Here is a 26538-nt window from a genome sequence, read left to right on the forward strand (position 1 = left end):
TTTTTGGATTAATAGTTTGATGATAATACTACAAAGCCATAGTCTTCCTGAATTAATAAACCTGTTTCTGAAATCTTTGGATTTAAGCTTGATTGTTGTCTTCAAACTTATTTATCTCTTTTCTTTTGGTCTTTCCCGAGAGTGTTTCATTGCTTAGCCATTGCAGCCTGGAGTTAATTATTATAGGGCAATAACTGAATGAAGCTGGTTTCTTATTACAGTCTGAGTCTGACTGGCCAAGGGTCAGAGTGCCTTTCAGTGTGTCCTTGCGTCAGTAAAAAGCTGCAGCTGAGTACTGAGAATATGAGGAGCTTGTGTCTGTTATCACTTTCAACCAACCAACTAACTCCCAAAAAAGCTTCCAAGTTCATTTTGGCTGTGCGAGGTCTCCATTGCTTTATTATGTGGGAAAAGGAGACAAAGAAACAGAGTTAGGGATTGCAAAATGGAGCCGGGATCAAGAGGAGTTCACACTCTGGGAGGTCTCATAAACAGGATTGTGAAGTAAATGCAGCTGCTTCCAACTCCCTGAGAATGAATCTGGACTTGGTGATGACAGAAAAAGCTGTTTTAGGGCACTGCACCACCTCTGCCCTTCTCAGCAGGTTTGCAGAGCCCTATCCGGAAGGTACAAAGTGTCTCGAATCTTGCACAGTGCTAAACGGTGAAGAGCAGCCAACTAATGACAGGTAGGAAATATTGTAAAATAAACAGAGGTTATGTGTGTGTGTGTGTGTGTGTGTGTCAGAAAGAGTGTTTTTGGGGTGGGGGTGAAGGGGAACAGTGTAAGTGCTTCTTACATATTCCAATGTTTTCAGACCAGAGTCTGATCAATACTCTCAGTCAAAGTACTGCAAGGACATTTCATGGTCCTAAGTCACTAAGCTATGTTACAGAAAAAGTTATGTAGAGTGGCTTCTGAAATATAAACAGAACAGTAATCAGTTTGAAGCCCACCTTAATCATCTGGAGTTGTATTTCATGAGCTGTAATTTGGAGATACTAATTTAAGATTCCTGATGAATTTTTATATGAGACCAAATGGTCATCCAAGCTTGAACCACGATCTCAGCTCCTCTGACCTAACTGCATTCTCCTTTACTCCTATTCTGTTCCTGCTCCAGTCCTAGCCACAACCCTACCAGATTTTAATAACTCCATATAGAGGCCATCACCTCAGATGCCCATCACCCTTAAGTTCTAGATTCCTCCCACCAGGCACTGCTCTATCTCACTTCCCTCCTTTAAGACACTTCTTAAAATCTACCCCTTTGACCAAGCTTTTGGTCATCTAACCTAATACGTCCTTATGTGGCTGGATCTCACATTTTGTTTCATATTTCCTATGAAGCACTTTTGCGGTATAAAGGGTTCATAGCTGTTATCTTAATGGCTGGAGTGCAGCATCAGTGATGTCTGGTGTTTTCAGATTATACGAACTGGGATGTGTGGGAAGAAGGTTCTAGTAAAGTCCTGCTTCACTATGTCTCTGTTCATAAATGTTCATTCGTTTGCACGCCTTTATTTTTCAGTCCTCATCTATCAACAGCATCCAGAATGTAGGTGTGATATTAAAAAATAGTGGCAGTGGTATGTGAACTATTTATTGAGGACCTGGGCTTATTCTGCTAATGTGTAAAACTGGTGGCATAGCAGAACACACAGCAATAATCAAAGCAAGTAATCATTACTGAATTCCCAAGGCAGTTGACTAGGGTAGACAGAGCAATGGAAAAAGCTTTACTCTTTTACTAATACCTGGACCATGAGGAGAACCTTGACCAACCACTTTAGCAGGTACCTCCTGATGATCTCATAAGCCTAGCATGTGTTAGGTTAGGACACTGCTGAATGCAATGAGTTGCAGTGTTTATGCCATCCTAATTAGGCAGGATATTGAAGGAGAAACTGTTAAATATGAAGATGTCAAGAGATTAGATTACTTACAGTGTGGAAACAGGCCCTTCGGCCCAACAAGTCCACACCGCCCCTCATTAAGTCCTTTGGTTTTTTTTTATTTTCATCTAAGTTCCAACCTTATAATGGACTTGGTGAAGTCCAGTCAATGCAGCCAGGAGCTGGGGAGACTATTGATCCCTTTAATAAAATAGCTCGCACTACCTCACATAATAATAGAGGTGTCATTTGAAGATGGCTTGTCAGATCAACCATAAACTTCCATTTGTAGGACAAACTTAAAACCAGACCAATTTGCAGCAGTCCAAGAAGTAATGAGACTTGTAAAAACTATGTCTTTTTGTTTTGCACTTTTTAAAAATTACAGACTGAAATAGGAAGAACTGTCTTGAAACCAGCGTATTTTAGAAGATTCCTGTATATTTTGAAAAGCAATTAACTTGGCACTATGGCAAACATTGTGCAAATGGCTGATGGAACAAGCAGTAATTGAAGTGATTGCAGATGAATTGCAATCGAGTAGGTTTGAGTACAGTTGCAGCTAGGTGGTGCTAAGAAGTTGACTGGTCTAAGGCCTAGAGTCCACTTATCAATGACAAAAACCTTTTGCCTGTCAAAACCATGTGATTAGTTCTTAGATAACTGAACATCTTCGGACTGGAAACAAGACAAAGAGTGAAGTGTTTTGATCTTCACCAGCTCAGGAGCTGTTTCTTTGTTCTCTAGTTAACCTTGTCAAGTTAACCTTGAAGAAAATCAGTTCATCTTTCCTTCAACAGTTGTTGTAAGTTGTGACTTTTAGCTGATAATTCAGAGACCTTTTCTAAGCGAACCAGCCACATTGTATCTCTTGCAAACCGGTGTAAGCATCTGGAGAAAGATAACTGAAAACGATGTTATAACTATTAGATAAATCATAAGGATCACTTCAGCAACTTGTGAATAGGAACCACTGAAATGCCTTCCAGTTTCGCTCTGCTCTATTCTTCCATGTCTGCCTGCAAGTTTGTGTTTGTGTGTGTATATGTAAAGAGATGGGTATAAGGAGATTATAATTTTAATTTGTAGTTTATATGCTGATAATTTATAACTGTTTACCTGTAGTTGAATTCTAAGTACTTGATTAAATAATAATTGTTGTTAAGTACAGAAACTTGCTTCATGCCCTCTATCGACCTGGGCCTGAAAAACAGGTAAATTGCGGTGTTTCTAATTTTTAAACTGACTTCAGGAATAGTGGGGTTTCATCTCTGGTAAGCCACTGCAGTGAGCTGTGACATACTGAAGAACAAGATGTATTCTCCTGGGGGATGTGGTGGATCTACAAGAGCATTTCTGATATGTAGATATCATAGTTGATAGCAGGAATACAAATTTCGAACTAGACACAGGTGCAGGAATGTCCATTCTTTTTGAGAGAACACTATGGGTGATGCCTGCATTTCTTCAATACCATCAGTTCTGAGGAAGGGTCATCAGAGCTGAAATGTTAACTCAGATTTCCCTTCACAGATACTGCCAGACCTGCTGAGCTTTCCAGCAACTTCTGTTTTTATTTCTGATTTATAGCATCTGCAGTTCTTTCAGTTTTTAAAAACATATTACATTTTGTTATAGTGTAGGAAAGATCACTAATATTTTGCATGTGATTTCTGATCAGCATTATTCCTACTGAGCAAAGAAACCATTACGGTTTTCAATCTTCTTTATTTATCTGATGCCGAAGAAAATCAAGTTGTTCATATTCATTGTATATCACTCTTCATTGAAGATACTCCATCCTCGGCCCATTGGAGGAAATTGTTATCATTTAATTCTCTGTGAGGAGAGGCCAGAAGAAGCAAAGGAGAGGAGCACCAAGGGTGAAGTTCACCAGCTGCAAGATGACATGCCAGAGCTTCATTTGTTCTTTCATAAAAGAGTGGAAAGAAATGACAATGGCTGTGATGTGGATGTTTTATTGGAGGAGACCCTCAAGTTTGCTTTGCTTTTTGAAGACAATGTAGTTGATGTTCATTATCTGTCCATGATGTCTGTTTTTAGAGGATCGGTATATTGCTGAAGAAAGCCCGAGCACTGAAAGATTATTTCAGCAATTAGCAACTTTGCGAAGGAAAACTCACAGAACCACATTTGTTTTGCAAACGGTTGAGGAAGAGAAATATATAAATAAGTAAAACACCCAAGCTACACAGGAGTCTCTGAATTTCACTGTGGGAAATGTTGCAGAACGAGTCACTGAATCAAAAGGCAGGGTTGAAGGAAGGACTAAATAGATTTTATTCTCATTTTACATGTGAAGATATGGAATAGCTTGTTATCTGTGTAAAATTGCCACAGCTCCAATACAAACTGCAGTACACCCACTGCAGCTAGAAATAATAGAGATTCAACAGGAGACAGACATTGCTGTAAGTAATTTATTTACACCAATGTGTGGCATGGCACCACACAATGCCTCAACCCAGAAAATCAAAGACATTCCATATTATATATATTGTAAACTAAATGGGGTGGATTTTCAGACAATCATTGAGGAGTTGCTTATGCAGCAAGAGGTTGAAAAGGAGGCAACAGGATTTCTGCAGAAAATCAGTGCTTTATTTTACAACAGAATAGTCTGGAACATTTACGAGAGGAACCTGACTCCACAGAAGATGGCAGCCACAGAGCATGATCAAGCAACAGAGAGGTGTTTGCACATTAGAAATAGTGAAACAGAAGAAAATGACATACAGCAGAAGCAGATTCTCCACATAAAGAATATCAATAGATTATGATGGTAATAGAGTAAGTACCTAAAACATATTAAGCTGCGATGTCCTTCCTAATGCAAGTAAAGCTGTTATGGAGGAAATACCTGGTGCTAATGTTTCTCAATGTATCTTTTATTCAAGTCTGGGACTCAGAATACCACCTGGGATTTCCTTCTTGATCCCAATTGTGACAAAGGTGGAGTTCTCATGATATCATTGTCGGCAGACAGGCAGCCTCATGTGGAAGTAATGCCACTATCTACAGAAAGAGAATTTTTTACCTGAGGGAGTTCATAGTTCCTTCATCTTTGGAACAATATTTTAAATAAATACTCGTTCTTCTTGTTGTCTACCCAAGTCGATCCTGGAGGAGGTGTTGCAGTAGCAGTGGATGATACAGTTGTGATCCCTTCATATCAGGGACAATGCACAGTCTATTATGAGTCCTGATGAGTAAAGCCTCCATCACTTCCTCTGGCAGCTCTTTCCATATATACACCACTTCCTGTGTGAAAAAGTTGCCCCTTAGGTCTCTTTTAAATTTTTCCCCTCTCACTCTAAACCTATGCCCTCTAGTTCTGGACTCCCCCAAATCAGGGAAAAGACCTTGTCTATTTATCCTATTCATGCTCCTCATGATTTTATAAACCTCTGTAAGGTCACCCTCAGCCTTTGATGCTCCAGGGAAAACAGCTCTCCAACCCTGGCAACATCCTTGTAAATCTTTTCTGAACTTTTTCAAGTTTCACAACATCCTTCCTATTGGAGGGACTCCAAGCTTGCACACAATATTCCAAAAGCAGCCTAACCAATGTCCTGTACATGACTACCCTACTCCTCTACTCAGTGCTGTGACCAATAAAGGAACGCATACCAAACGCCTTCTTCACTATTCTATCTACCTGTGACTCCACTTTCAAGGAACTATTAATCTGCACTCCAAGGTATCTTTGTTCAGCAACACTCCCCAGGACCTTACCATTAAGTATATAAGTCCTGCTCTCATTTGCCTTTCCAAAATGCAGCACCTCACATTTGTCTAAATTAAATTTCATCTGCCACTCCTCAGCTCATTAGCCCATATGATCAAGATTCCGTTGTAATCTGAGGTAACCTTCTTCCCTGGCCACTACACCTCCAACTTTGGTATCATTGAAAACTTACTAACTATACCTTCTATGTTCACATCCAAATTATTTATATAAATGATGAAAAGCAGTGGACCTAGCACCAATCCTTGTGAACACCACTGGTCACAGGCCTCCAGTCTGAAAAGCAACCCTCCGACATCACCCTCTGTCTTCTAATTTCGAGCCAGTTCTGTATCCAAATGGCTAGTTCTTCCTGTATGCCATGAGACCTAACCTTGCTAATCAGCCTCCCATGAGAAACCTTGTTGAATGCCTTACTGAAATCCATATAGATCATATCCACCACTCTGCCCTAATCAATCCTCTTTATTACTGCTTCAAAAAATTCAATTAAGTTCGTGAGACATGATTTCCCATGCACAAAGCAATATTAACTATCCCTAATCAATCCTTGCCTTTCCAAAAGCATGTAAGTCCTGTCTTTCAGGGTTCCTTCCAAAGATTTGCTCACCACCGATATCAAGCTCACCAATCTATAGTTCCCTGGCTTTTCCTGACCACCTTTCTTAAATGGTGGCACCACATTAGCCAACCTGCAGCATTCTGGCACCTCACCTGTCACTATCGATGATACAAATATCTAAACAAGGGGTCCAGCAATCACTTCCCTAGCTTCCCACAGAGTTCTAGGGTACACTTGATCAAGTCCTGGGCATTTACCCTCTTTTATGCATTTCAAAACATCCAGCACCACCTCCTCAGTAATATGAACATTTTTCAAGATGTTACCATGTATTTCCCCACATTCTATATCTTCCATACCCTTCTCCACAGTAAACACTGATGCAAAGTATATGTTTAGTATCTCCCCCATCTCCTGTGGTTCCACCCATAGGCTGCCTTGCTGATCTTTAAGGCACCTATTCTCCCCCTAGTTACCCTTTTGTCTTTATTTACAAAATCCCTTTGGATTTTCCTTAACCCTATTTGCCAAAGCTATCTTGTGTCCCCTTTTTGCCTCCTGGTTTCCCTCTTAAGTATACTCCTACTGCCTTTACACTCTTGTAATTCATTTGATCTCTGCTGTCCACACCTGACATATGCTTCCTTCTTTTACTTAACCAAAACCTCAATTTCTCTAGTCATCCAGCTTTCCCTATACCTACCAGCTTGCCTTTCACTATGACAGGAATATACTGTCTCTAGACTCTTGTTATCTCATTTTCGAAGGCTTCCCATTTTCCAGCTCTCCATTTACCTGCCATCATCTGCCCCAAAAAACTTTTGCAAGTTCTTACCTAATACCTTTAAATGTTTGTTTGTTTATTATACAAATTGTGGAACCAACAATAGTTGTAGACCTGACTCTAACTCACAAAGATATGAAGCCTTTTTCTCATTCACTGCACCACTAAGTGATAGTTTTAACATAGTTTGTTATAGAACATTACAGCGCAGTATAGGCCCTTTGGCCCTTGATGTTGTGCCGACCTGTCATACCAATCTGGAGCCCATCTAACCTACACTATTCCATGTATGTCCATATGCTTGTCCAATGACAACTTAAATGTACTTAAAGTTGGCGAATCTACTACCATTGCAGGCAAAGCATTCCATACCCTTACTACTCCCTGAGTAAAGAAAGTACCTCTGATATCTGTCCTATATCTATCACCCCTCAATTTAAAGCAATGCCCCCTCATGCTCGCTGTCACCATTCTTGGAAAAAGGCTCTCCCTGTCCACCCTATCTAACCCTTTGATTATCTTATATGTCTCTATTAAGTCACCTTTCAACCTTCTTCTCTCCAATGAAAACAGCCTCAAGTCCCTCAGCCTTTCCTCGTAAGACCTTCCCTCCATACCAGGCAACATCCTAGTAAATCTCCTCTGCACCCTTTCCAAAGCTTCCACATCCTTCTTATAATGCAGTGACCAGAACTGTACACAATACCCCAAGTGCAGCCGCACTAGAGTTTTGTACAGCTGTAACATAATCTCATGGTTCCGGAACTCGATCCCTCTTCTAATAAAAGCTAAAACACTGTATGCCTTTTTAACAAACCTGTCAACCTGGGTGGCAACTTTCAAGGATCTGTGTACCTGGACGCCGAGATCTCTCTACTCATCTATACTAACAAGAATCTTACCATTAGCCCAGTACTTTGCATTCCAGTTACTCTGACCAAAGTGAATCACCTCACACTTGTCCGCATTAAACTCCATTTGCCACCTCTCAGCCCAGCTCTGCAGCTTATCTACGTCTCTCTGTAACCTACAACATCATTTGTCATTATCCAGAACTCCACCGACCTTAGTGTCGTCTGCAAATTTACTGCTGCACCCTTCTACACCCTCATCCAGATCGTTTATAAAAATGACGAACAGCAGTGGACCCAACACCGACCCTTGCAGTACACCACTGGTAACTGGACTCCAGATGAACATTTCCCATCAACCACCACCCTCTGTCTTCTTTCAGCAAGCCAATTACTGATCCAAACTGCTATATCTCCCACAATCCCATTCCTCCGCATTTTGTACAATAGCCTACTGTGGGGAACTTTATTGAACGCCTTGCTGAAATCCATATACACCACATCAACCAGTTTACTCTCATCTACCTGTTTGGTCACCTTCTCAAAGAACTCAATAAGGTTTGTGAGGCACGACCTACCCTTCACAAAACCGTGCTGACTATCCCTAATCAAATTATTCTTTTCTAGATGATTATAAATCCTATCTCTTATAACCTTTTCCAACACTTTAACAACAACTGAAGTCAGGCTCACTGGTCTATAATTACCAGGATTGTCTCTACTCCCCTTCTTGAACAGGGGAACCACATTTGCTAACCTCCAGTCTTCTGGCACTATTCCTATAGACAATGATGATTTAAAGATCAATGCCAAAGGCTCGGCAATCTCCTCCCTGGCTTCCCAGAGAATCCTAGGATAAATCCCATCCGACCCAGGGGACTTTTCTATTTTCACACCGCAGGATTTCTAATACCTCTTCCTTGTGAATCTCAATCCCACCTAGTCTAGTAGCCTGTATCTCAGTAATCTCCTCGACAACATTGTCATTTTCTAGAGTGAATACTGTTGAAAAATATTCATTTAGTGTTTCCTCATCTCCTCTGACTCCACACGCAACTTCCCACTACTATCCTTGATTGGCCCTAATCTTACTCTCGTCATTCTTTTGTTCCTTAAATACCTATAGAAAGCCTTAGGGTTTACCCTGATCCTATCAGCCAACAACTTCTCATGTCTCCTCTTGGCTCTTCTGAGCTCTCTCTTTAGGTCTTTCCTGGCTACCTTGTAACCCTCAAACGCCCTGAGGCTTCACATCTCATCCTAACATAAGCCTTCTTCTTCCTCTTGACCAGAGATTCCACTTCCTTTGTAAACCACGGCTCCCGCGCTCGACAGCTTCCTCCCTGCCTGACAGGTACATACTTATCTAGGACGCACAGTAGCTTTTCCTTGAATAAGCTCCACACTTCTAATGTGCCTATCCCCTACAGTTTCCTTCCCCATCCTATGCTTCTTAAATCTTGCCTAATCGCATCGTAATTGCCTTTCCCCCAGCTGTAACTCTTGCCCAGTGGTATACACCCATCCCTTTCTATCACTAAAGTAAACATGACAGAATTGTGATCGCTATCACCAAAGTGCTCACCTACTTCCAAGTCTAACACCTGCTCGGGCTCATTACCCAGTACCAAATCTAATGTGGCTTTGCCCCATGTTGGCCTGTCTACATACTGTGTCAGGAAGCCCTCCTGCACACACTGAACAAAAACTGAACCATCTATAGTACTAATATTATAGTGTTCCCAATCAATATTTGGCAAGTTGAAGTCCCCCATGACAACTACCCTGTCTCTCTCACTCCTATCGAGAATCACCTTTGCTATCCTTTCCTCTACATCTCTGGAACTATTCGGAGGCTTATAGAAAACTCCCAATAGGGTGACCTCTCCTTTCCTGTTTCTAACTTCAGCCCATACTACCTCAGTTGATAAGTCCCCAAACATCCTTTCCGCAACTGTAATACTGTCCTTGACCAACAATGCCACACCTCCCCCTCTTTTACCATCTTCTCTGTTCTTACTGAAACATCTAAATCCTGGAACCTGCAACAACCATTCCTGTCCCTGCTCTAACCATGTCTCCGAAATGGCCACAACATCAAAGTCCCAGATACCAATCCATGCTGCAAGTTCAATAGATATTGGTACAAACTTGCACAGCTAGGGAAGAACTAGGGTCACTGAGCAAAGATTCACTAAGTGTTACTTCTTGTGAGGAAGATTGAGGTAAGTTTGAACTATAGGTTTAGGAAATCTTGAGTTTTGATTTGAGGAATTTGCAATATGTGATGAACCCTGATCAGTTTAGGAGACTTGAAAAATTAGCCCCTTCTAAATTATAGTTTTTTTTGTGCTTATTGTGTCATATTTGCTCTTAACAGATTTCAGTAATTTTGATAATTTCTTAACAGAAAAGGTTTTGGGACTATTTAATGAAAACAATGTTAAGTTGCATTTCCATATGTTCAATGCAGTGAAACATCTCAAGCAAAAATTGCTTCTGAGCCCCACAAGGAGGCATTAAGGGTGGTAATCAAAACCTTCGGTAATTTTTCCAGGAATAGGGGATTCCAGACCTCATGAGCTCGGCATGACATGTTTTAAGTGCTGTGTTTAAAAATTCACATGGTTGTCAACAAAATTGCTGTGGGTGTTGAATATTATATGTGCGTTAAATCTAAATAGCTAATTGGTGGAGTATCACAACTCATTGTCTATTCCAAAATACTTATTAAACCTGAACCCAAACCTCTGGCTGGCTTCACCTAGGCAGCTGGCATTACTAATAGGACTACTGACAAATAACTGAGAAGGGAAAAGGCCTGGATTTTAAAGCTCTCCTGCTAGGAACAGACAAGAAAGGAACCTGGAATCAATTTTTATCAAGGGACTGTTAGGTGTATGTCGAGAGGCTAGACTTTTGGATAAAAATAGAGGCAGCTTTTGCCGTTTGAATGGCCGAGGAAGAATTGTAATACAAAATATGATTTAGTCAGCTCACAATAAGGACAGAATGTGAGGCTTATTGTTTTCTTCCCCATTTTTGAGGAATGAGATGAGATTAAGTAAGAGAAATTTTCTGTGGGTATTATTGTGTTCACCTGCTTTCTGATATAAAGGAACTTCATGATTTATATCTGGCTATATTTTCATAAATTGTTTCAGACCACATGTTGGAGAAAGACATGCAGACAAAGTATTGTTTGGAACACAAGGAGATACTATCATAACAGCCTGAATTTTTTTTAATGATTATGTTTGGGCAGTATTAGTACACTACTGACTGCAAGACAGCTCGGCTGCTTAATATATAGAATTACGTAAAATCTTTCAATTCAGAAACAGGCCATCCAGCAGCACAATCCTTTGCCAGTGTTTATGTTCTACACAAGCCTCTTTCCCAACCTATTTTATCTGTTCCCAGGTATATCCTTCTCTTCATTTTTTTCTCCTCTTATACTAATCTAGCTTTCCTTTAAATGTTCCTACGCTGATCACCTCATCATTCCATGTGGGAGCGCATTTCATACTGTAAAAGAATGTCTAAAGTTTATTATACCTGCAATAAACTGCAGATTGAGGGTGTTGCTGGCTGAATTATACATTAGACAGAATATATCGTGTGCTCTAAGTGGCCGGAGCAGTGGAATGTAATGTGCAATGTTCACTTATTTGATTATTCAGGGAAATATACCCTGAGTAGCTTGTGGTGTAATTTGAACAGTAGGGTAGCAGCAATGTAGTTTTGTAGCCTTCCAAAGGATGGAAGAGGTTTGGAACCAGTTCCCTGGCTTCTGAACTCTATCACTGGATGAGTAGAAAAGATACAAAAAGTATATATATATAAATTGTGGGAGTATATATTTACTTCCACTGAAGTTGAGCAGTTGCTGTTCACAATAGACAAATTGCCCAAGTTCACCTTGGTCAATGCTGAATTGTCCTTATTCAAACAAATGAGTTAGCTCTCTATCATTCACTGAGCTTTGGCCTGCAACCAATATAAACATCATATACAGTGGACTGCAAGTTCTTTTCAGATATCCTAATCTGTTCTCTTGCAAATAGAAACCTTATTCAGAGTCCTTTGTGTTCTGACTATTACTATGAAGTGTAAAGTCTAAGTAAATATAAGATCATGAAAGATTAACTTTGAAGGAGAAATGTAATCTGATAATTGCCACATTCTAAATGCTATGAACACAACTTAAGTTATCAGCATTTGAGTTTTTAAAATTCCTACGCTTTCACTGCTGTTTCTGTTCACCAGTGGTCATTTAATTAGAGGGAATCACTGATTTGATATTGAACTGTCTAGATCAAATGGATCTAGATTTGATTCCTAGTCAGTGTTGAGTTATCTAAATTCCAATGAGGGGCAATGTTAGTGGTACAGCATTTATTATCATCAGCACTCTTTGGCAAGTATCATGACTTTGTAACTTTAATACATAACTTGTAAACTAGGTTAATCTGTAAAGATTTACACAGAAACCTGTAATGTGGTTCCTGAAGTGACATTACTGCCTTTGCTGATACAGCCAATGAAACAGTCAGACTGATATATTATCTCAGCATCAATCACAAAGGAACACATTTAGAATTTGATTAACCCTGGACAACCCAATTGGTCCTCCTGGAGGTGTGAGATTTCAAAGCTCCTGGGAAAGCAGGAGACTGGAAGGACACCATAAGGAATTTCATCATTATTGACTTACCTTTGTCATACAATGACTCATCATTGTTAATGTGGTAACCTTCTTGCTTTGGTTGTGATAAGACAGGCTGTGAGAGACCACTTCTTCAGAATTCCAAGAAGAGACCATCTAAGCAGATTCTCAACAGAGATGGAAGAAGGCAAACTAGACTACTGCACTACCCCACCAAAGGCCACAAAGCACACTATCCTCAAAGTGAAGTAAAGATTCCTTAATTTTCTTTCAGAACCTGTTCAGCTCTGCTTACTCACGGGAGAAGCCTTAAGCTATTTGACTACAGAAGCCATCATAAATACGGAAATTTGGCTTCATGGTCTCAATCCATTTTCCTCCTGAAAAGAACTTTCAAGCAAACCAGCCTTAATGATAACAAACTGACCTTACTTTCATCTTTATAAGATCATTTAGCACTGCGTACTTTTAATCTTTGCATCAATCATGAATGTGAATGTACTGAAGATGTTGGGAATTTTGACTAGACTTGAAAGATGTTAGAAATACTCAGCCAGTCAGTTGGCAGGATCTGTGGGTGAGAAATAGAGTTAATACTTCAGGCTGATGATCTTTCATCAGAAATTTAATCAGAAAAAGATTTTGGTGGTTGCTTTGTTAGTGCTGGTTCTCCCTTCTTCAAGATCCATCCAGCTGCCAGGCCTGAGCACTGAAACAGCTCAGTACTGATTTCTCTACAGTGTCCTTAAAACAGTAATTAAGTTGATTAAGGCCAGTTGCCAACAGCCAACATCTGCTTTTGTTCTCATTTTTAGAACAAGCTGTTATTCCAAGTTCAACTCTTAAGCACATCTCACAGTTGCAAACCAAAAGAAATAAGAAAAACAAAAGTAGTGAGGGCCTTTACAAGTCACATTGACTTGACACATTAATTTCATTCCTCCCTCCACAGATGTTGTCTTACATTGTGTACTTCTTGAGAACTTTATGTTTTTAGATGACGTCTCCAGCATCTGCAGTATTTTGCTGTTTAAAGTTTTTATTTGTTCATTTATTCACTGTCAGACCTGTATTCAAAGTGCATGCCTAAATGCCCTTGAAAACAGCGTTGAGCTGAATTGTTGAACTACTTCAGTCTATGTGGAGATCAACTTTTTCAGTCTGTGTGGTTATGTGCTGTTATTTTGGAAATACCAGGATATTTACATTTAAAATGTCTATTTGTAAGACATAGAATTTATAGCAAAAGTTTACAGTGTGATGCAACTGAAATTATACATTGAAAAATACTTTGTTTGTTAAGTCTCTCATCTGTTAGAATGACCATGTTAGTTTCACTTCTTTCATATGTAAATCACAAAATTCTCAGGTTAAAAAAAGTCTTGTGATTTACATATGAAAGAAGTGAAACTATCATGTTCATTCTAACAGAAGAGAGACTCAACAAACAATCAAGATATTTTTCAATGTATAATTTCAGTTACATCACACTGTAATCTTTTGCTATAAATTCTGTGTCTTACAATTGTGTACTCCACAACCACCTGATGAAGGAGCAGCGCTCTGAAAGCTAGTGCTTCCAATTAAACCTGTTGGACTATAATTTGGTGTTGTGAGATTTTTAACTTTGTACACCCCAGTCCAACACCGGCATCTCCAAATCATGAAGTGATATAGTGATAGTTCCTCGCTTTAGAGATAGAGATAGTTCCTCTCTTTTCTTTAATCTTGTACCATTTAGGTTTGTCCAATCTTTCACCATAGCTCATTTACTTTGTCTTAATTTGTTCTCACAATAGCCCTTCAATATTTATTTTGAGGCACGATTTCTCTGTGAGTACAAAGCTTTGTACTGGTTAAAACCCACTCTCTATGTTATTCCTGCATTACAGTAGGAGAGGGATTAAACTTGCATCAGTTTTAGGTGCGGTACATTATCGGATAGTCCAGCTTTATACTGTAACTTACAATAATTATCTTGTTTATCATGACCTAGAATTCTACCATTGCACTCAGTGACTCTGGCAAATGTCTGGGTGATGTTGCAAGTCTGTATGCGCTGATTAAGTTTGTTCAAAGTATTTTTTAATGAAATTCTTTATCACATTTGTGTCAGGCTCTCTTAACACCTCTACCCGGAATGGGTGTCTCTCTTATGGTGAACAACCGAAAGGAGAGCTCTCTTGATGGTTTAGTAAATTAACTGCTCCACAGAATAAAAGGTTACTTCATCATCCATGTTGATTTTGTTCATTGCAATGGCAGTGGTTCCACAATTGACTTTAAACATCTGGGCAGGTAAGGAAAGCAGTTAGTTTGGGATCCTCTGCTGACCAGGATCCACATACCCCTTTGAAAAGTATGCATGACCTTTGAAAATTGAACCTGACTATGATGCATGTGCATTTTTTTAAATTTCAGAAATATACATTATTTGTAAACTATCTATAGGTTTACCCCTGCTTTTTTTTTGAGTTGTTCAGCTTTTGCTCCTGATTGCAGTAACCAGTCTCCCGAAAACCTCACTTCACCTGATTAATTTTCTCCCATCCACTTCAGAAGACATTGTCTCCTAGGAGTTTCCAAAAGTGGGTTGTATGAATCTGAATACCATGTGCTACAATTAATTCAATTTTGGGGAATCTGGGCTTGGGGTGCCCTTAGAGATTCACTTTCTTGCAGAAATGATTGGTGAAGCAGAAATCCTATCCAACTCTTATTGTCAGCCTAAGGCTCTGAAGCTAAGTGTAATGCTTTGACTGCTAAGATCAGCAAACTGAACACCAACAACTGAATCTGATACTTGTTGGTCTGTGTGGTTCAGCACCACACCAAATGATTCAATGGACAAGTGAAGTCTCAAAGCCTTTATTGTAAAGAATTATGACTAATTCAACACTGCAAAGTAATTGAAGTAATATCAACAGTGATACCGTCAGTAATATTGGAGTAGTTATTAAGCCTGACAATGTGACGAGACTGGATTAGACTCATCGGAGGTGTGGTGAGTAAGACAGTGCTGTCTGGGAGGAGTTACTGACACTCACTTCACAGTGATCCAGTTTGTTTTTGCGTTTTGGATTTGTTCAAATTAATCGCAACATACTGTCAAGGTCCAGCATTAAGGGAATTGCCTTCTTTTCTGTATGTGTGCATCAAATTTCACTCACAGATTGTAATTTGTAGAAATGGGGAGTGCCAGAGGCTGAGCTTTTATGGGCAGGCCTTATCCTGTCCAAGGACAATAACCAGTTTGCACACTTGAGAATCAGGTTGGTGATTTGCGTTTTTGGAGAAGGCCTGTGAGCTGGTAGTTTTACAATGTCCTTCTATCCAGACCGTACAGAATGCAGGACAATTGAATTGCGAAATATATTGAATTACTTTGCCAGAAGATCATGGTAATCTTAATTTTGTATATCCAAGTTTCTGGGACTGCTCAAAGGATCTGTTCTATGTTCAGTCCCTTTTTCTAATTTATGTCATTAAATTAGATCCTGCACTGGATGGCACCTTTTTTCTGTAAATGAGCTATTACCCACAAAGGTCACAAGGTGGATCAGTGTGGATAAGGTTAGATAATTGACTGGAATTAGGGACTGGTAAAGTAAAACTGGTCACAGGACAGTTTGTCAAATGATTTAAGAATTTTATATTGTGATTAACATTGGAAATTAAATTTAGATTCATGTAAGGTAAAGTTAGATGACAAAAAGAGGATAGAATTGAAGCAAATTAGACCCCTCTCGATATTGTTTGTGGGCAATATAGAGTCATAGAGATATACAGCACGGAAACAGACCGTTCGGTCCATGCTGACCAGATATTCTAACCTAATTCCATTTGCCAGCACTTGGTCCATATCACTCTAAACCCTTCCTATTAATGCTAGAAGTTTTTAAAAAAAAGTGTTTAAAACCTTTGCATGGTGGCAGAAAGTGTCTTTTAAAACCTTAGGACTTTGCAAAGCAATTTACAGCCAATGATGTACTTTTGAAGTATAGTCAGTGTTGTATTGTAGGAAACAAGGCAGCCAATAGATTAGCAACAAGCTCCCACACACAGTTTCTTGTTTTTTGGCAGTCCCTTTGGATCAAGGATGAACTTGTTTGAATTCTGATTCATTGAGTTCAACTGGTTGATTAGTTTATTGCATGGTCTGTAGACTCAGTCACATGCCTGGGGAGATGGCATTTGAAGGGTCAGGCAGATGAGTTGTTGGGAGGTTTGTGTGTTCTTGACATAGCTCTTCAAATGGGTTTTCTTCATTTTAGTCAGTCACAGGCTAGGGAATGTCATGAGTTGGTGGAGATGTTTTCAGAGAAAATTTGATTATATCCTTAAAGCATTCCTGCTGTCCTTCCTGGAGGCTCCTTCAGTGACTCTGTATTGAGTAAAGCAATTGTTTTGGATGTCTGGTATCAGGCATAGAATTGAAGTATCCTGCTCAATCAAACTGAACTTGTGTAATTGCTGCCTTGATGCTGGGCAGTTTGGCTTGGGAGTTTATTGAGATTACAACTCTGGAGTGGGACTTGAATCCATGACTTCCTGACTCAGAGCTAAGAAATCTATCAACAGAGATTTCTTAATGGCTGAAACATTACCTGGAAGAGATTTTGTTTTTTGTTTACTGGTGCTTATTGAAACCCATTGGCAGTATTTTATGCTGCTATCAACTCTGATTGATTGATTGATTATTGTATTGTTATGTGTGAGGTAGGTGTGTGATGTGTAAATGCTATCACATATGTTCCAACTGTCCTGACAGGGTCTCTAAACCCAAGAAGAATAAGGGAGGTGGACACTCCCTGTGATAGTAGCTTGGTAGTAGCAGTTCATACATAGAACAATATTTGGGGTGGCACATTGGCTCAGTGGTTAGCTGTACTTCCTCACAGCATCAGATACCAGAGTTTAATTCCAGCTGTGGGGGACTGTGTGGATTTTGCATATTCTCCCTGTGTCTGTATGGGTTTCCTCCCACAGACCAAAGATGTGCAGGTTAGGTGGATTGGCTATGCTAAATTGCCTATAGTGTCCAGGAATGTGTAAGTTAGGTTGATTTCACTATGGGATAGGGTAGAGGGGTGGGTCTGGATGGGATACTGTGGAGCAGGAGAATAGATGCTCCTGCTAGACCCCTTCATCAGGAATCAGACTCTGGCCTGAAACTTCGATTCTCCTGCTCCTCTGATACTGTCTGACCTGCTGTGCTTTTCAAGCACCACACTCTCGACTGATTTCCAGCATCTGCAATCCTCACATTTTCTCCTGGGTGAGATACTGTTCAGAGGGTCAGTGTGGACTTGATGGCACAAATATCCTGTTTCTGCACTGTAGGGATTCTATAATTCCATAGGTTCGTTCATGTCAGTTGTGCCCTGGCATTAGTAATAATTCTACACTTTGTAACCTCGTGCATAATTTTAATTAGCTATGTTCGAAGCTTTGTAAGAATATACAGCAAACAACTCACTTTCACCAGCTACCTTGATGTCTTCATGTACACAATACGGAGTTCCAGGTGCCTGGAAATTGAGTGCTATTCTGGGTTGAGTTAGCTGGATCCACAGTTAGTCCCTGAGTTAGGAAAATCAGGCAAGATACTCTGAAGGAAGGTGAATATTGAGGGGTCAGGATACAGCCACTAATGGATGTAGAAATCTGACCACGTGAAGAAAGTGATGGACGGTGACCGGTGCCCCATATAATTACATCCACTAAGTTGAAGTGGGTACCTTTGAAAAGGAGGCAAAAAATTGCTCTGTCTGAAACAACTTTTTAAATTTAAATAACAGGCTGGATTACTTGTATTTCAAGTTCACTTCTCTAGCTGTGAGTTGAGCAGCTGCCGAGCTTCTGAGACGCAAATTGTTTCACAAGTTGGAAATTGCTGATGGAGTGTGTGCGAGAGAGAAGTCTGGAGCCATTGACTCGGCAGCTCCTTCTATTATTCAGGTGGCCGGATGTGGGTGTCAGTTTTGCTTGGAAAGGGAAGCCTCTCTCCTAGGCATTTTGGGTGAAAGTTAAAGCTGTTTTTTCAGTCAGACCTTTATTCTGTTGCTCTCTGTCAGCTGGAGCTGCTTGTCTGTCTATTTGTCATTAGATTCCGGAGGGAAGGTCACATGTTTCCCTTATTCAAAAAAAACCCCTGAGTGAGCTAGCTGCATTTGATCATGTGATATTCTGTCTGGGCTGCTGAGCTGTTCTGTGTGTGCCCGGTGCTGTCGGATGCAGTGAAGTGGAGAGAGAAAGAATTGAGCGCAGAGTGGGGCTGTTGGACCGTGGAGGACGGTGGATGGGGGAAATCTTCCCCCCGCTCCCCTGCTGTTTCGGTGCCAGAAGCTGGCATCCTGGCCCTTCGTGGGCCTGTGTGTAATGGAGCAACAGCTGCAAACTGTCGCAGTGGACAGCTAGGTGTGGTGGGGTGAGGGGAAGCCCCCACTACTATGTGGAAACGGTAAGTCTGAACCCTGTTGAGTTTACAGCTTCTTTCCTGTGTTAGTAGTAGGGAAGGTCCTGTCGTCACCAGTTCTATTGCAAACCTAGTGGTGTCTCTGACAGGAAATGTATTTGGGAGGTTTGAGGCTAGTGTAGATAGGGAGCTGGAAATGTGTGGGATGGGAAACTGGGCTACATTTTGTAGTGGTATTGCTATATTAAATCCTGCTTTTTTTTTCTGCCAGAGTTACAACCAGGCAATGATTTTAAGCTGCTGTTTGTTGATGTGTTTCAGACACTACAATTTGGTGAAAGGTGTAAATTAAATTTGATTTGTGACTTCTGACGAGGAGCTCTTTATCCATCTTTGTATTTGAAATACATAGAACCTCACAAAGATGTAATTGTAAACGCAGGAACTTTAGAAAAGTCAGGGATGAGAAAGGGGCATTAAGCCACTCAAGCTTATTTCTAAATAGATATACAGTCTTAGCAATTTGAAGCTAGAAAGGCAAGTAAAAGACTAGGGAATGAGAAGGATACTTGTGCATCAACAGAATAACTTTGTGGTTTGTTCCTGACATTGGCAGTTATTTTCTTTGCTTTATCCCTTGTTTAAATCAAGGAGTGATCTTTACTGTACTGTTCAAAGGATGTGAAGCCTTTGCACTTTTCATGTGAACAGTGATACTGTTCATATGTATGTACTTTAACCTTTCCTCCAGTTTTCTCTCAGTAATTGATAGAATACAGCTTCATGGTCAACAGACAACTTCAGGCACCATGGGATAGGAGCCATTCTTGATGTTTGCATCTCGACAGTGACATTTGGATTATTCTGTTGTGGAAGCATCACAACTGAGCCAACATTGTCTTCATCTAGTCACATGTTTGCACTTCGCAGAGTGGGTCATCATTGTGATCCGGGAAAGGAAGGCGAAACAGTTTTTCCTTTATCTAGCCAGGGTTGCTGAGACCTTTGTAGTTACCCTGCTGCTGATCTGGCTGAGATTGCTTCTTCAGACTTCATGTTAAACTGCAGTTTTCTGATTTTTATATTGCAATGGATGGTCATTCCCTAAATAAGATGCTAGATTGCTCCTGTACTGACTTACTGAGTCTGGATCGTTCTCTTGCTGGGTGCTGTTCTTTAGAATTTTTTCCACCCTGTGAGATTAACATAACTGTGGTTTGATGTAATATTGAGAAACTCTGCAATGCTTTTTAACCATACACATTCTTAAAGGGATACCATAATCCTGAAGAAGAATTTAGTAAACCTCAACTTTTGCAAGTAATTCTGTACTGAATTTCAGATTGTGTTGAAATGTTTTTGGTGTCATGTACTTGGTGGCACTTCAAATCCCAAGCAAGATTGTGTTAAATCCCTTTGTTGGTATGGATGATGGTTGTTTAAGCCTTGCATACCCAAAAAGGTGCTCATCTGGGCACAGTCTTTTAAGGGCATAGCTGGGTCTCCTCGACTGACTGACTGACTCTTTTGGTAAAGAGTGACTGAGAGTAGAAAGACACCAGCTTGAGTGTTCCATGATATGTGCTTATCCCAACTAAGGGTATCATAAACTGATTTCCAAGCCTCTGAACTAAGAGGGGAAAATCAATGAAGACTCCTACTCCTAACTTCTATCCAATGACTTTTAAAGTCCATAAACTTGTTTGAGTATCAGATGATATCAGTTAGGTTTTGCCTATGATAATTAACACAATGAGCAGGTGCTTGCAACTAAACCATTTTAGAAATACGTGACATATGAAATGTAAGTGTCTTTATGATCTTGATGAATGGTTGTATTTCTGAGCTTGTTGAGATGCTGATGTAGTATCAATTCATGTCAACAATAATCTTGAACGAAAGCAAAATACACCAGTGCTGGAAATCTCAAAACACAAAGCTTTGGGTCCAACAGTTTACCATGGTGTGACTTAACTGATTTGAACCCAGACCACAATAAACCGTCAGTTTGCGTTAGAGAGAATGGGATAATTGGTATATGAAGTGGACAGAATAGGATGACCCTTTTTGTAGGGTTAAGACTGAGGTATGTTCCTGGGGTTAGTAAACAAAACCTCAGACCAGACAGTGTTTTGATTTGGGAATGCTTTACAGATTGGACTTAACTCTATATCCCACCATTGTAAAGGAAAAATATTGCTCCAAATTAGTCCTTTTCACTTGCCTGGGATATCTCAACTGGTTTTCACAACTAGAAAGGTGTCTTTGAATATGGCCATAAAGGTTCTTTCTCACACCACAGACAGACACGTTTGTTTGTAAAGATGTTCGTTGAGGATAAATATTTTCCAAAACGTCAGGAAAACTGCTCTACCCTTGTTCAAGTATTGCCCTGGGATTTTTTTTAACCTCCGACAACAGACTGCACTCTAACATACTGTACCATTGAAACAATAACCCCTCAGTACCTGATGTGCTCAATCCTCTGGAATAGGGCTTGATTCTTTGGGATGCTGGGACAATAATTGATGTGCAAGTTAACCAATGCATTTCTAGGATGAAGTGTCAGTTATTGTTCCTACTTCAGATCATTATATATTGGTCTGCATTGTACAGTGTAATGAAGTGAATGGCAAGACAGTGCAAATTGGACCTTGACTGTGATCCTCCAAGAAGTGAAGAGCTGTCCAGACTCAGATGAAGAATGACTTCTGGCATTATGCCCAATCATGGTTTCCACTTAAAAGATTCTTACTAAGGGAGAAAAATATGTCAAACACAAAATCTATCTCCCTCAATTGTCTGTTCTAAACACTATTAAGGCACCCTATTTCCCAAAGGTTTAATTTTCTGAATACTCTGAATTGCAGCATTTTTAGTACGATAATACTACCTTTGTCCTTGTAGCACAGACCATAGGTTGCTTAGTTAGTATGCTGTGGGAGGTTGAAGGTGATTATTCTTCTCTTTGACATTCTGATACAATCCTAAGGACAAAAGGTCCAGCTGGTCCCACTTTGAATGTACAATTCCTTGGCTCCAAATGTTGATTGTAGCCCACGTCAAACAATGTCACAGTATCTAATCAACTTTAGTACAATTCTTTGGAAATGTACTAAACAACTTTTGGACACTTGTACTGATAGTATCTATGTACGGTCATTGTACTGGCCCAAGTATCAAATAATGATTAACTTTAGTACATAATGCACTCTTTTTATTTGAGCTTCTAACCCCTAATGTTTTGAGCATTTGGCAATTCAGAACATCCTTAAACTTGTTGAAATTAGTGAAAAGTTATTAAACTGAGGGAAAAATTGGAGAATTGTAAATCTTTCCATGTAAATATTTTTGTAGTACATAAAAGGCTTGTGACAATGCCTTTTGATCTAAGGAGAGGGAGGATTATTCATGTCTTGCTCCTGATGTTTTTTTAATACGGACACGACTGGGATGTGGCTGTATGAAGCGAATGGTTGACGTTTGTTAGACCATAGAGGGTATTAAAAGTTAACCACTGGAGTTATTGTAAAGACCAAGCAAAAGGTTAACTTTAAAATTGCAGTCTTTCAGCTTTCCTGTGTCATGATAACCTGCAAAAGACCAAATTTTATTGAATTAAAGACCCAAAACTCTCTTTGGGAAATAGTTATTTAACCAGTAGACTGTCCAGTTATGATAATTCACTATGAAATGACTCTTAGCTGGTTGCAGTGTGTGCTGATGCTGGGTCAAGATAAAATCACGTTCTAAAGCGGTGAAATGTTTTGCAGCTCACTGCCTCTCAGCCAGCACATGACTGGTACTGAGTAAGGTCCTAGTTCTGGTAGGACTGAACATGAGGTGGTGTGCTTAAAAGTGTAGAGAATATCTGGATTCAAGATAAAGTTGAAGGTGGCCTAACTGTGAGCATCCATGACTGCAGTAATGGCGCACGAACACCCATTTTTATAAGCGAGGTTGACCTCTATCTGAAAGATGTGACTTTGGAAATGAGGTTTTTTTTCTCTTCCTTTATTTTTGAAGGGTTTGCAATTTCAAAGACAAATTCCTGACTCTGCGCCCAATGTTATTTTTGCATGTGGTTTGGGGATTTGGAAGAGGAAGTGTGGTTCCACTCTGCCAGTCTGCACAGATGAATCCACTCAAACAGTTCAAAATCACAGATCTCTCAGTAACTTTGAAATGAGGAGCAGGCTGTGCAAGCGTTCACTCTTTTTAGTGAGAGCCAACTTCAACAAACACGTCACTGGAGGAATTGCAGGGGAATCGGCTGGCTCTAGGAATAAGTGAGTTGATGCTGTATTAATACAGCTCTGCACTCTGGTCAGTGACTGTCGTGTGGATGGCTTTTTCTTCTTCTTTTGTATATGCTTTGGCTGATTATCAGAAGATGAGGGAGTGAACTGTGTGCAGATTGAGAATAATACACACACTTACTGTGATATGTCTGTCAATAAGTTAAGCTCACTTTCACTGCAGTACTGATTAATTTACTGAGTAAACACATTGTTTGGTTATAGTGTCAAGTTATGTGGGCTTGTGTGTCTGAATCTATTAGCAGCCTGTGCTGTTGGCTAGCGTTAAATAGAGTAAAGCTTATAGTTGAGCTACAGTGCTTTTTTTTGGGGGAGGGGTAATTCACCACCTAATGGCCTAGTGAAATATTCACTGGGCAACATAGCTTTGTCACTCTCTTCTAGTCCTCAGTGTCAGGCTGAATTGCTTTTGGAGTGGGGCTAGGGGAGTTTTTTTCCCCATGTGATTGTATAGGGAGTAAGTAGTTACCCACTGAGAATTTGAGGTGACCCCTCAACTGGCAAGGAGACCAGTCCAAATAAGGGCAATGGAGGGGCTATGAAAGCTGGATAATCAATCTGGTACTCCTCTGAAGCGGAGGTGGTTCCTCGCTCAGTTGTTAGCTCTGCTGCCTCACAGGGCCAGGGACCCTGTGTTTAGAAGACTGAGAGGGGATCTGATTGAAACGTATAGGATTATGAAAGGACTGGACACTCTGGCAGGAGGGAACATATTTCCGTTGATGGGGTAGTGCCGAACCAGAGGACACAACTTAAAAATACGGGGTAGACCATTTAGGACAGAGATGAGGAGAAACTACTTCACCCAGAGAGTGGTGGCTGTGTGGAATGCTCTGCCCCAGAGGGCAGTGGAGGCCCAGTCTTTGGATTCATTTAAGAAGGGGTATGGAGATAAGGCTGGAACAGGATACTGATTAGGAATGATCAGCCATGATCATATTGAATGGCGGTGCAGGCTCAAAGGGCAGAATGGCCTACTCCTGCATCTATTGTCTATTGACCCAGGTTCGATTCCAGACTGTGACAACTTTGTGTATGCAGTACGGACATTCTCCCTGTGTCTGTGTGGGTTTCCTCCAGGTGGTCTGGTTTCCTCCCATTATCCAAAGATGTGCAGGTTTGGTGAATTGGCCATGCTAAGTTGCCCATAGTGTTCGTGGATGTATAGGTTAGATGCATTAGTCGGAGGTAAATAGAGAATAATGGAGTAGGGGAATGGGTCTGGATGAGTTACTCTTCAGAGGGTCGGTGTGGACTTGTTGGGCCAAAGGGTCTTTTTCCACACTGTGTAGGGATTCTATGAACTGCGACTGTGTTACAATAAGGCAGTTTTCTTGCAGCTACGATGTAAGTTACATCAAGAAAACCACAGCTGTGGTAGAATTGGGTCTCCTCTACAGTGTGGTCTTTTGTTGCACACTATTGAGTCAGCCTCCTAAAGTTACCATTTAACATGGCTCTTAATGAGCATAATTGCTTGGCTGCCTCATTTTTCAGGCTTGGTCTGATTCCAAACTGAATGGGATCTGAAAATCCTGTTCTGTTTGTCTAGATTCACTGGGGTTTTGGGGTGGGGGGGTGGTGAGGCGGGTGCGGTGCTGGTAACTCTCTTGCAATAGCCATGGGCAAAGTTGAATATAATTGGAGAATAGATAATACCTGAGGTAATTCAGTGTTAGTGGATTGAGAGTGTGAGTTAGATTTCATGTGAGGGAATTTGAATTTTTAGTGGATTGGGGATATTTAGGAGTTTATTGGCACAGGGTATTTGACTGTTTAGTGGAGTTTAGGAATTTTGTTATTTGGCAATGTTTAGTCCCGGATGGGAGGATATTTGAGAGTGCAAGTCTTTGTGACTTTGTTGTAGATTTTGCATGAGTGAGTTATTTACTACTTGAGCACTGGAACTGAAGTTGGGCAATTTGTCCCAAATTGGCCTGTTCACCACCTACACACTTTAACCACACTAACTGTAGTTGTTACTGCCAAACTCCAGTTTGTGCTCTGCAGTGCAGGCAAACTGTTTTGAAACAAACCCACAGACACAGCCAGACCCATGGAAATCCAGCTGAAAAACCTGTTGTTTAACTAGTTGCTAGTTGCTGAACTTATTTTTTTTAAAAATCCCTTTTTGTAGCAGCCTCCATTTCAGATCAAAAGCTGGAGCTGAATGTCTTCCCCAAAGTATTTTGTCCTACCTCTGTTGCTTGTGGGTGTTTTGTGTGCAAGTTAGCTTCCATGTTTTCTACATCAGTTACTATGATTTGAAATTTTAATTGGCCTACTAGCCACTTTAAGATGCTATTCAAATGTAATTTCCTTTTTCTTTTGAGTGTAATTACAATAGAATTTGTGCAACTTTGTTCCATCTCCTGCTTTTACTGGCACAGTTGTATAGCCTCAGGAACTGGGAGAACACAGCCTGGTGTGCAATTGGAATGTAATTGGTTGTAGAGGAGAGGAGGTGAATGGTGGACCACTGGGTGGAAACATTGTTGCTCCGTAAGATCTCTTAGCATTGTTGCCCAACTCTACGCTTTCTGCAAAAGTTGCTGACTTCAGTTGGGGTCTGTTTCTGATCAGGCAGATGTCAATGTTTGACCCCTGATCATTTACAGATGTGAAAGCTGACAAAGTCTGGTTGAGGTACCAGAGTGAGTTAACTGCAGCTCAGCAGAACCTTTGAGTGAGGGATGGTGTTTGAGGAAGCTGGGTATAAAATGTAGTCTAATTTTGATTTACACAAAATTTTAACTTCAGAAGCCATACTTTGTCATAATTTTGAACTTTGTAATTTTATCAGCTGTTAGCAATTAAACAGTTTGAGAAAGAGTGATTTTTTTTGCATCATTTAAATTATCTTAAATTGCTGATTTCAAATGTCAAATATTTTAAACATCAAATAATTAAAATGTTGAAATGATGTTTTATTGTGATGGATTTAAATTTAAATTAATTTAAAATGTCTTCATTGAAGGTTCTACTTTTGAGTCTCTTTCAAAATCCTAGGACTTATACATTTGCCGAGAGTAGGAATACTATTAATCTGTTTGAGCACTTGTATAATGTACACTCTTCAGCGACTGCAGCATTGTAAGGGTAGGTTAGGATTCCTGTGGGGGGAGGGGTCTTGTCTATGCCTATGCTGTTTTGCCAGCATTTCCATGGCTCATGCACTTCAGTTGTGACAGATTAGTGTCATGAGTCAGTGTGGCTATGTGAAAGAAATCAAGACCTGTTGTTCCTGAATTTGCCACAGAAGTAAAAACT

General features: G+C 40.2%; 1 protein-coding gene across 9 annotated transcripts in view; it reads left to right on the forward strand.

Moving 5' to 3' along the window:
- The first annotated feature begins 262 nt into the window (after positions 1 to 262).
- rab3il1 (RAB3A interacting protein (rabin3)-like 1) overlaps positions 263 to 26538 on the forward strand; it is a 66215-nt gene continuing 39939 nt past the window's right edge. For 2 of the 9 annotated variants that reach the window (XM_072592136.1, XM_072592137.1), the window contains exon 1: positions 271 to 689. In XM_072592136.1, the coding sequence (XP_072448237.1) occupies positions 535 to 689 (155 nt within the window). In that variant the 5' untranslated portion in view covers positions 271 to 534. Of the gene's footprint in view, positions 690 to 14702; positions 14830 to 15684; positions 15804 to 18492; positions 18995 to 23099; positions 23239 to 26538 lie in introns of those variants that run through there. The other 7 variants (XR_011963715.1, XM_072592134.1, XM_072592133.1 and 4 more) reach the window with 7 other exon arrangements.

Source organism: Chiloscyllium punctatum, chromosome 22 (assembly GCF_047496795.1).
Source record: "Chiloscyllium punctatum isolate Juve2018m chromosome 22, sChiPun1.3, whole genome shotgun sequence".
NCBI classification, from domain to species: Eukaryota; Metazoa; Chordata; class Chondrichthyes; order Orectolobiformes; family Hemiscylliidae; genus Chiloscyllium; species Chiloscyllium punctatum.